At 47.0% G+C, this 11,826-nt stretch overlaps 1 protein-coding gene across 2 annotated transcripts in view; it reads left to right on the plus strand.

Moving 5' to 3' along the window:
• BCL2L13 (BCL2 like 13) overlaps nt 1-7,008 on the plus strand; it is a 33,366-nt gene extending 26,358 nt beyond the window's left edge. For both annotated transcript variants that reach the window (XM_064421299.1, XM_064421300.1), the window contains exon 7: nt 5,110-7,008. In XM_064421299.1, the coding sequence (XP_064277369.1) occupies nt 5,110-5,919 (810 nt within the window). In that variant the 3' untranslated portion in view covers nt 5,920-7,008. The remainder of the gene's footprint in view (nt 1-5,109) is intronic.
• Nucleotides 7,009-11,826: the final 4,818 nt, after the last annotated feature.

Genomic DNA, 11,826 nt, shown 5'->3' on the forward strand with positions numbered 1-11,826 from the left:
AGCTTATGTTAAAAGATATATTTCTTTCACCTAAGAAACTTCCTAGCTGTGTTGGGTGGTCAAAAATATTGTCATAGCCAAGATTGCTCTCCTGGGACACTGTGTTCTGCAGGCATTTCCTCTTGAATTTCAGGATACTCTTTTTCTCAGGGATTTTATGTGACTCTGTTTAGTTTCGTGTTGAGGGGTTGAAGCCCAGGGAACATGGAGGTTTTTTCCTCTGGTGGCTCTCTCTGACCTGTACAGAATTTTTGCCTGTCTTGGACAAAATCAGGATCTGGGGGGTTCAGGTGGCTTGCTGGGCTGTATATTTTTCAGGTGGGCTTTTTTGTGTCCAGAAATGAGTTTTGTGTGAGTTGCCTATCCACATTCCTTGTTTCTACTTCAAGAACTGAACCAGAGAGACCAGTTGGGCTTTTAAGAACACTTAAAACCAAACCCTAGAAGAAGCTTCAACAGCAGGTAGACACAGATATTCTGCATTTTCCTGGTGTTTGGAGTTCACAGGGCAGGGCATTGGAAGTCTGCTGTAAGATGCAGCAAATGCTCTATTGGACACCTTAATGGGGATCTCTTCTGTTCTAATCTCATCTCTATTACAGATGCAATGTGTGTTACTACTCCTACTATTTTTTGTAGAGAAATGAGTTGCTTTTATCTTTGAGACACTCAGAATTTTGATTTGAATATCTCTTGGCCCCAGAAACAGCTTTGCATAAATCATGCTGAAATTACTATTTTGTTAAGTAAGAATTTTTTTTCCTTATGTGTAGTTTAAGGCTTTCCTGTTTAGCAAATACATACTGTAGGTAATGAGCCTGTTTGTTTGTATACACTTAATAACAGACATACTGGAAAACTGCGTCAGTTTCTGTGTTTTGGGGGAGGTTTTGTTACGTTTACTGTCCTTAAATCATAATTGAAAGTTAACAGGTGTTTTTAAGTAACAGTTCTGTACTGTATTATTGTAGGAGCTTCCAGACCTTTTTTCATTATTTTGTTACCATCTGGCTGCTGTCCAGTGTGCTCACTCACCCTGGCTGTAGCCTCTCCTGAGGGCAGGTGTGCCACGTTTGTTAACAGTGCTTCCTGCCACTTGTAGAAGTGGAACTTGAAGATTGTGGAACATTCCTAGGTCAAACCCCATAAGCTGAGAACAGTGATGGATTTCCCCAGCTGATCTTTTCCCCAAGACTGGCCACATCCCATGAGGCATGCTTGCTGTGTTCTAGCCAAGCAGGGAAATGTGCAGTTCTCTGTCTCCTCATAAGCTGTGCCAACTCTTCCCTCAAGTGGCAGTGGTTGGGATCAGAGTGGCAGGAAGCTGCAGGGAGGGACTCCAGCTCCTCTGCCACACCTGATGTGGTTCTCTGAATGTGCTGGAGAGGAAAAGCACTCCCAAGCTGGCAAGTTTCCAACCACAAATATGAAAAAGAGCAACCCTGATGTTTCTGGTTTGCAGCAATGTACTGTCTATTTACAATAAACAAAGCAGATAAAGAAATGCTTAAATGCATTCCTTACTTACTATTAAATCTAAAGTGTAGGGCTTATATAAGGCCTCCCCAGGTTATTAAAAATCCTTCCACATGTTCCATCCTGTCCTGAAATAATCTGCCTGTTGGAGCTTTGCTTCTGGGTCACATCTGTAGATGAATCAAGAGAATTGTCCTAAATGTCATTCAGTTTTTATCGCAGCTGCTTTAAAAGGAAAAAAAAACCCACCAAAGTGCAAACCTCAGCTGAACCAGCACAAAATCCAAGCTTTATCCGCTTGACTTTACGTATTAAATCTTAATTCAGCTCAAGAAATATTAATCATGTATCCTTAATAATGCCTATTACTGTCTGGCTTTTCAATTAAAGCTTCATAAGCTTTTGACGGAAAAGCGCAGGAATTGCCAGCTCTGCCCCAGCCTTCCCAGCCAGGGAGATCTGTCTCTCCAAGCCTGGCCAGCTGTGGCCCTGAGGCACTGACACGGAAGGTAAATTGTCTGTGAAGACAGAAAGGAACCAGCCAGGCTGCATAAGGCTCTGATTTATAGGGAGCCAGCAGTGATAACTCGTTTGAGGTCAGCACAGTGTGCGTGAGAAGAGGAACAATGAAACTCTTGAGTCCCTTTGGCCCTGCTGCTGAAGGCAGGCTGCCTGTGTAGTGTTGCTACACTTATCAACAAGGGATTTGAAATCATGAGGATGGCCCTTGTTCCTTGTGTAACCATCCCTTCATTTCCTTGCCCTCTCCAAAGCAGTTCATCCTGCATGTTGCCCTCTGGATGTGCCCAGATCTTGCTTGTATTTTGTGAGAAGCAAATCTCCAGTGAAAGTAGGTATTTAGAAATACCAGGATGGTTGTACTTTCAGGGCAGGCTGTCCCCATGACTACAGGTGGCTCCTTCTCCCCTCTGTGGGCTGCTGAGTCATGGCTCAGAGCCTCTTGGCTTTCAGCAGTGCACAGTGTGTGAATTCAGGGGAATTCAGGCCATCTCAGTGTAGCCCTTGATGGTGGTTTTGTTGTTTTTTTTTTTTGCTACAATCACCAGAGCTCACAAATCCTCAGCAGCATAGTGTGGTTTTGGAATATTTTTGTATCTGCCTCATGCTGAGTGAGTCAGTGCATGTGTGGAATGTTAAGAGCAGAGCTGTTATCAGTGGTGTGTGTCCCTGTTCTTTCTTCTGTGTCACACCACAGACATGGTCTAGTGTGTTGTGATGTGGTGTGGACAGGAAATAAATCCATCCTGATTTGTGGAGTGGAGAGCTGAACAGAGAGGACAGTACATAGGTTCATGAGACTGCAGGCATTACCCCTAATTATTTTGTTGTTTAATTGCAGTTTTTCTGAGTCTGTCACCTGTGGAAATAAAAAATTTGCCTTGACTATAGGTGTCTGTTAGTGGCTTATATTCCAGTGAGAATATTTCCTACTTAACATCCAGGGCAAAACCTGCTGGTCAGAGGAGCGAGTGCAATCTCAGAGTGTGTGGGCAGCAGGCTGCCTGTCCATCCTCAGCAGAGCTGGGGAAGCCAAGGACAGTGGCTGGCTGCTGGAGCAGGGCAGGTTTGGAGTCCTGTCCTCCCACGCTGCACAGCAGCCCTGGCCCTCACTCAGGGCTTGGTCTCTTTGGATCCAGGAACCTCTGCCTTTACTGCAGTTTCTTGGCTCCTCTTTTCCATTGCCCTTAATTTGCACTGCTGGTTGCTTCCTCCTATGTGCAGAGCTCTGTTTTGTTTTTATGGCCTGAATGGCATTATTTAAAAAAAAATTAGTTCTGCTACTGGAACATGATTTTCAAGAGGGTACTGGAGTCTTGAACTGTCAGTGACTGCTTGCAGAGCAGAGTTTGAGTTTGGCACATGGTTGGTGTCTGGTGTCTGAATTTTTCACAAATGTAATGCTTTACTCATTTTTGCTGCATTCTGAATTAAGGCTTTGTGGTGATCCTCAAATGGTTAGTGAACAGCTTAATTGCTTTTAACCCTTTTAACCCTTTTAACCCTTCCCCTGAGGAACTCTTTGCATCGTTTTACTTTAGTTCCTGAACATTTTACCAAGCTGGATGATGTTTCCCACAGCAATTTAAAGGCATTTATGAAGAAAAGTTCCTTTTCAAGTGTTCTGTAATACTCCTTTGCCCATGACCAAATATCTCCCAAAATTCCATGGGCTAAGGGTTAAAAACATCTCCACAAAATAAGAAGTGTGGTTGTTTTCAGCTGGGACGAGTTCCTGACACAGGTCACTGTGTGAATCCATAAAAAGTTGTGAAACAACCAAGGAGGTATCTTTGAATGGGAAACTATAGGTAGGAATCAAGTCCCAAATTCAGAGGGAAAGGTTTAAAAAAGGGACAATTGCTCAGAGTGCTTTAGGAGAACTATTGTGTGTGGAAGGGAGCATGGAGAAAGAGAAGGAATGGAATTTTTTGTTGTTATTTTAGAGGAAAGTTTGGAATTTGCACAGAGGGGGCTCCCAGCACTGCAGTACTTGATAGAATGTTCAAGTCATTCTTGTTACAAGCAAGAAAGTTACTGAATCTTTGTTAATTATTGTACAGACTTCTACTAAATGGCATAAGAAACATTGGAATTCCTCTGTGCCCCATCTCTTTGTCCTCATTTCAGCTGGAATCGAGTTTTCTTCCTAATTGGTACAGAGCTCTGGTTTGGGTTTAGGGTGAGAGTGACGCTGATAACACCCAGATGTTTTAGTTGTTGCTCAGTGCTTTCCCTGAGTCAAGGACTTTCAGTGTCCCCTGCTGTGCCAGTGAGGAGAGGCACAGGAGGCTGGGAGGGAGCAGCTGGCCTGAGCTGGCCAAAGGGATATTCCAGACCGTGGAACACAGAGCCAGTGCCTGAACTGGGCTGATTGCAGGTAATCAGTATTTTACACTTCCAGTTTGTCCAGCTGAAACCCATTGTCAAATTTTTGGGATGCCTACAGATGTTTCCTAGCTAAATAAAAGCAAGCAAACCCTATGACCATCTCTGGGTGTCTGTGCTTGGTTGTTTGTTTCAACTTCAGGTGTGTAGCCAAAGTCACAACGGCAGTTTTTGAAAGTGAATTTGTGTAAGAATAGCTAAAATTGTAGTAAAATATTAGAATTATTGTAGATTCCAACTTGTTGGTACAAAGTAGAAATTCAGGTTTCACATAGCACTGGAAATGGGATAAAATTAATACAAGAGGAACACTGTTAGATGAAAATGGACAAGCAATGGAGAGCACTTGCACAGAAAGGAGTGGGGAGTGGTATTCAGCTGGGATCATGTACTGGAAATTTGCTTTCTTTTTCTTTGTTCCATGGCAGGTTGGTTTCAGACTTTAGTGTCTTGTCAGGTTAATAATGACCACGTGGTGCATTTTTGGTGATGTTATGCTGATAAAGTCAGGGAAAGGAGGAGCTCCCAGCAAAGCTCATGTAAGGGCCTCCATTCTCTGGACACACCAGCTGGGTTCTGTAATCTCCACTGAAATGTGGGTCAGGCAGCTGCTGCTCCTGCAGGGGCCCTCTCATCTTTCTTCCAGCTCACCAATTTCCAGGTGTCCTGTTCTGGAGGGAGCACTGAGGAATCGCTCACCTGTGGTGTCCTCCTTTTTGTTTGCAGGGAACAGTCTTCACTTTGGAATCCGAAGAGGAAGAGTATCCCGGGCTCATTGCCGAGGACAGCAATGACATCTACATCCTGACCAGTGACAACTCGGGGCAGGTGAGCCCCCCGGAGTCCCCCACGGTGACCACGTCGTGGCAGTCAGAGGGCCTGCCCGTGTCCCTGTCGGCGAGCCAGAGCTGGCACACGGAGAGCCTGCCTGTGTCCCTGGGACCCGAGTCCTGGCAGCAAGTGGCTATGGATCCCGAAGAAGTCAAAAGCCTGGACAGCAACGGAGGGGCTGAAGAGAGGAGTGAGAACAACTCTTCCAACTCTGACATTGTTCACGTGGAGAAGGAAGAGATACCAGAGGGGATTGAGGAAGCAGTGGTGCCAGCTGGGGCTGCAGAGACCATACAGGCAGCATTTCCAGAAACCTCTGCTTCTTTACAGGAAATAAAACCTCCTGAAATTGCTGCTGCCGAAAAAGCACATCCCTCTGCACTTCTGCGTGCAAAACAGGAGGAAAAGGGAAAAGCAGCTGAAGAGCTTGTTGAACCTGAAATCCCCGTGTTAACTAAACCTGTCCCAAAGGTAGCCCCGTCAGAAGAAAAGGCTGCACCAGAACCTGAGAAAATACTGCTTCCAGGGGGAAAAAAAGCGGGGAAAGAGGGCCATTTGGAAGAAATAGAAGAGAAATCCTCAGCTGCAGAGGAGAAGCCTATCCTGTTGCCAGAAGGGAAATCTATACTGCTGTACGGCGGGGCTGCCGCGGTCGCTATATTGGCTGTGGCAGTCGGAGTAGCGCTGGCGCTTAGGAAAAAGTAACGGAGCTCTCTGGAGGAGGAGGGAGGAGAGAAGAGAGCACATCCAATTTTTGTAGTTGTGTTACCTAAAGGTTGAGCTGCCTGCTGTTTAATTGGACTTCTGAGTAACTCAGTGGTGATGAGGTGAGGTTGTTCAATAAGCCTCCAGCTACGGACAATCATGTTTTTAGTAGAATCGGGGCGGGGACTGGTTTTTCGTGATTAAAGTACGGGGGTATTTTTAAAAAAAAAAAACAAAAAAATCTGCAAATTTAAGAACTTAAAGTGCAGGTGCTGAAGAAAGGGGTGCTCATACTCTAGGAACTGGAACAAAGGATCCCCAGGGGAAGGGGAGAGCCAGCTGCTGCCGGCCCCTGGAGGTTTTGGCTTCTCAGATTGACCGCTATTGCAGCTGTGCTGTCTTGTCACTTCCCGTTGTGCCCCGAGCCCCTCCTAACAAACATTAGCCAACCTGAGTCCTGTAGCGAGAGGCTGGTGTCCCTTTTGTCTCAGCTTCCTCTCAGGTACAGCACTGCTCCTCATAACCTTCCAGGTTCCTCCTAAGCCCCAGTGGGACAGTGCTTATTCTTACCTCTTGGCTCACACTGGTTTGGCCCCTAACGTTTACTGGAGCCCCATCCTGTGAAGATGCTGCCTCTCTGTAGCTGTATTATCTCTGAGCATCCTGGTGTTGCTGGGGCAGAGGTGCTGCCCAGGAGGGTGGGAGGGACACTGCTGTTTGCTGGTTTGAGAATCCATTTGCTCTGCTCCTGCCCAGCCCACTTTACTGCAAACCCTTCAGTTAACAGAGGTACGAAATTGATGCTGGGCACGGTGCCCTTGGGATCACTACTCTGATATTTGGGGTATATTCAGCAAAAATATAGCAAACCCATGTGGAAGCAAGGCCAGTGCCTCAAGTGCAATTCAGATATTAAATGCTCTGCTGTCCTGTGTCACGCTGCAGTCTGCATTGTCTTTCCCAAGTTAAGCACAGAGTGTATTTAGTCCTAACTTGGTCTTGCCTGTGACAGAATCCCAGATATATAAAGCAATGGATTCTAGTAACTGAGCAAAAGAGCATTAAACATCTCTATCTGCTTGTTCCTGACCTGGCCCCGAGTGCTGTTCACTGCGATTTCTTTTGTGACTGTGAATCTGTAACTACCTAAACTTACAGGTTCACAAATAATGAGCAATTCACTTTGGCAAAAAAAAAAGGAAATCCCCCTTCCTGCAGTCACAACACTTGAGGTGTGTGTGGAGAGAAGCCTTTCAAGTACTGCCCTACTCCTCAGTGGATCCAGCCACAAGTGCTCCTCTTCCAGCACATTTGTGTCTGTCCTTGTCCAGCTGCAGCTCCGTGGGCAACGCCTTGTGCTTCCCAGGCAGAACTGAGGATGCATCTCTGAGGGCTGGTGCTGGCACTGTGGCTTAGACCAGATGGAGGAAGGTGAAAGGGAACTGGTGATAATGTAAAAAATGAAACAGGAGCTTATGGGGAGTCTTCGCAAAGCACAAAGACAAGGTACTTTTATTTCTAAATAACCATATCCAGAGTACTTCTCCTGATGAGCCTGTTCCTTAAGGGATCTCAGAATGAAGAGATCTTAGCAGATTCTCTATTTTAGGATATTCTTGCTGCATTTTCCTATCCCAGGATGCTGGAAGGTTAGTCAGAATGTGTCAGATTCTGAGGAATTATTTTTGTGTAAGCTTTTGTGAAATGGATTTTCTAGAAACTTACTGGATTTTGAACTCTGTGTGTGTGAGGTTGACTATTAAGAAGAAGGGTTGTGTGTATACTGCTGCTGTGGACTGAACTTGGGAGCTCTGGAGGTCTGGACTGTTCTGTTGATCATTGATTGCTCTTCTTCCATGTACAAAACATAGCAGGTTGGCCTTATCAGAAAAAAAAAAAACCCAAACCCAAATCTTTTACCACATTGCAAAATGGAATTGACTGGTTTTTTCCCATTTTCTGGTGCCGTGCTGGTACTCATTGCTGTGTCCCCAGAAGGGGTTGCTGGGTCCTCCTCATGCCACAGGGGCTCTCTGGTGTCTGCCTTCCCAGCAGGGCAGTTCCCCCTCCCGGCCCCTTGCAGGAGCTTCCCCCACGTGGAGGAGAGGTCTCTGTGCTCCATGTGCTCCGGGCATGCAGGAGCAGCTTTGCTTCACTTCACATGTCCTGTTTATCAGGGACTGGTGCAGTCTCTGAGGTGGCAAGGGCAGCTCTGTTGCATGGTCAGTCGAGGCAGGGCTGCCCCTCCTGCTGCTTTGCTGATGGCTTTGGGTTCTTCTCTGGGCACAAACTGTTCTTAACCACATCCCCTCCTTCCTGAAGGCAAGGAACCTGCTTCTGGTACAGCCCAGCTCTAGGCACACAGCAGGCTACTCTGAGGCTGAGATGGGGTCTGTGGACACTCTGGATAACTTGTGTACTAGTGGGTAGGGTGGAGCTGGGTAGAGGACAAGAATAAACAAGAATAAATCTGAGCTGGCAAGGGAAGAAGTTCAAAACTTACTGGCACAAGGAGCCCAGTGTGGCATAGAATAAAAAGCTTCCACGCACAGCAGTGAGAAGGTGGCAGCATGGTAAGGAAAATAAATGACTGTGTTAGGCATTTTTGTGGTCAGGCAGAAGCCTTGAGTATCAGGTGTGTTCCTGCATTTCATGGAGCATCAGTTGCCCTGTATGTTTTTGTTGCTTGGTCCTTTCTTTATAATTCCTTCTGGGGTCTCTTAGATTTGGCAAATCAGTGAGAATTTGAACTGACCACATGTTCAGAAAATTTGTTGTACGAGCCTCTTTCCTCTGGGAGCACTCCTCTAGTTCAGAAGGTCAGCTGTGGGGTTGAATTCTGCAGAGTTGGGGGTCCTGTGGTCAGAGCTGGGGCAGGCCTTGTGGAAGTCACCAGAGGGGGTAAGCTCTCTTTTTCTTTTTCTACAGACCTGAGGGACAGGCTGCTCTCTTAAGAGGTGTGAATTAGAACGTGGAAGCTTTCTTCCCCCCCATCTGCAAATATATTACAGTAACCTTAAACTGCAGGGTCCAGTTACCCTGCAAGGCGTGGTGCAGCTCTCTTCAGTGGATCTCTCCTAGCTGGCAGAGGGAAGGCAGGAGCTCTGTACTTGCAAAAGGGCATATAGAATTACTTTCACTTGTGTTGCTCATCCCCTTCCCAGAAGTGCCTCAATATCTGTCCTCTAGTGGCCTGTACTTTAACAAAATATCTACCTTAGACCCATTCTGTCTTCACTTTATCCTTAGCATACCCTAAAGCTGAGATGCTAAAACAGCAGAGGGCTGGATCTGTGAAAAAAGTGGGAAATACTTAAGGAACTGCAGTGGGCAGCATGCTCAGTAAGGAGCTCTCAAGGGAAAGGCTCTCAGGGTAAGTTGCAACTTAAATTCAGCTGTGCTTAGTTGGGCAGTGTGGCTGGGAGCTGGGCAAGGACTTTCTTCAGCTGGCAGTGCAGGAACAAGAGGCTGAGAGCAAAGACAGAATTCCTCTGTTGCCCAAAATCCCAAAGTGCAGATGCAGGGCCCTGTCCCAGCCAGTTACAGCTCCTGTGTGCTGGGTGGAGCCTGGTGGGCTCCTGAGTCCCTTGAGCTGTGGGGAAGTCAGCACTACAGGAATCCATCCTTGCTGCTTGTGAGGGCTTCATTTTTCACTCAGGCAGCTGCAGCTCAAGTGCCAGGTGGAAGCTGCAGTGCTGAGTGCTCTTACACAGAACAAGTTTTGCTGCCAGAATCCCATTTCCTTCCTTCCCACATAGCCCTGATCACAGCTAGGCTAAACTATGGAATGGATTTTTAAACTAATCAATGCTTTCTAATGGTCACAAATGAAAAGTTTAATTAGTACTTAACAAGCAAGCTGCTGAAGTTTGGTCTTCTTTCATTTCAATGATTGTAGTAGATAAAATAATCAGAGGTTATAAACCTTCCCTATATTTAATGTCACTTACAGGGTTATGGCAGTACTGGCAAAGCCCTAGTAAAGTAGATGTTGCTAATCTGGGAAAAAACTACAAATGCTTGTGGCTCTGCAGTCGCTCATTCACGAAGCCAGAGCAATTTCCTGTTAGAGAGTTTCAGAGTGTAATTACCAGAGTCTTTGCTGTGAAATGGGGAGTGGGGTGCACATGGCTGGCCCAGGGGTGATGCCTACAGGATCAGAAAGCACAGAGCTTCAGCAGAATGTCATATTCTGGGCTCTATTTGTGTCTGCTCGTGGTGGAGCACACTGGGAAAAAGTGTTTCCCAGTGAAAAATTCCTGGTTAGTATCCTTATTGATGATCTGGATGAGGGGATCGAGTTTAACATTAGCAGATTTGCAGATGACGCCAAGGTGGGTGCAAGTGTTTGTCTGCTGGAGGGGAGGAGGGCTCTAGGAGGGACCTGCCCGGGCTGAGTTCAGTGTCAACAAAACCAAGTGCCAGGTCCTGCACTTTGGGCACAACCTGCAGTGCTACAGGCTGGCAGAGTGGCTGGGCAGGGGCCAGGCAGGAAGGGAGCTGGGGTTATCACTGACAGCAGCTGAACACGAGCCAGCAGAGTGCCCTGGTGGCCAGGAAGGCCAGTGGCTCCTGGCCTGGATCAGGAATGGTGTGGCAGCAGGCTCCTGGCCCCTCAGCTCAGGGGGGATGTTGAGGGGCTGGAGGGAGCCCAGGGAAGGGCAGCAAGGCTGGTGAGGGGTCTGGAACACAAATCCTGCAAGGAGCAGCTGAGGGAGCTGGGAGTGTTCAGCCTGGAGAGGAGGAGGCTCAGGGGAGACCTTCACTCCACAGGTACCTGAAAGGAGGGAGTAGCCAGGGGGGATCAGACTCTTCTCCAAGGCAACAGGACAGGATGACACAGCCTTAAGCTGTGCCAGGGGAGGTTTAGTTTGGACAGTGGGAAGGAATCTTCACAAAAAGGGTGATTGGACATTGGAATGGGCTGCAGGGAGCTGGTGGAGGCACCATCCCTGGAGGTGATTGAAAAGGCTGGATGTAGCACTCAGTGCCATGGTCTGGTTGGCAAGGTGGTGTTTGCTCATGGATTGGACTTGATCTCAAAGGTCTTTTCCAAATGTAGGCAATTCTGTGAAAGATGGAGGGGTGAGGCACAATATCTGCTCTACCTAATGAAGGCAAATGCTGTGGCTTGGCCTGCTTAATATTAGCACGAGGAAGGTTGGAAGAACAGGATTACTTAGACTGAATGTATGTCCCTGTGCTTAAGAGTGCAAGCTCTGTATTGCCATAACAAAAAGAAAAGGAAAGGGGGGTGTTTATAAAATTTAACCTAGCACTGCTTGACTGAGGTAGAGCAAGCTCTCAGGCCCAGAGGGAGCAGGGGCTGCAGGGCCAGGTCTAGGCAACAGAATTCAGTTTGTGTCTGGTGCAGTGAAGGTTCCTGACAAGGACTTGGCTGGGAATGAAGCTCAGAAGGGTCAGTGGTGTTAAGTCCAGAGGAACCACAACACATCACTGAGCTCCACCTCCTTAAGTTAAATAACGTTATCACTTTCTTTTTCTACTTAGAGCTGACCTGCTCTCAGTCTCCTGGGTAGGCTGACTTGCTTCCTCCAAGCTAGAGGTCTGTGGTCATGCTGTAGAAGTGGGGGAACTCCTGTTGGCTTCCAGTGGAAGCTGCTTTTGAGCTCCCTGCAGTATCTGCAGGGCAGGCAAGGGACACTGTTGATGTGGACACAAACTGCAGAGGATGCATCTTACTGCTATACCTTTAGGGGCTTTGTCCTCAGTTTTAACTTGCAGGATAAGCTTTTATTCCACTGTAAACCTAAAAACCCACTCAGACCAAAAGAATGCCTCTTGATTTGTTAAGCAGCAAAGACTAATGGGACTGACTGGAGCTGCAGGTTAGGGGATCTCTTCTGCTAGGCTTCTGCTGGCTGTAAGCAAATAGTGCCAGACCTG

Source organism: Passer domesticus, chromosome 5 (genome assembly GCF_036417665.1).
Source record: "Passer domesticus isolate bPasDom1 chromosome 5, bPasDom1.hap1, whole genome shotgun sequence".
Classification (NCBI taxonomy): domain Eukaryota; kingdom Metazoa; phylum Chordata; class Aves; order Passeriformes; family Passeridae; genus Passer; species Passer domesticus.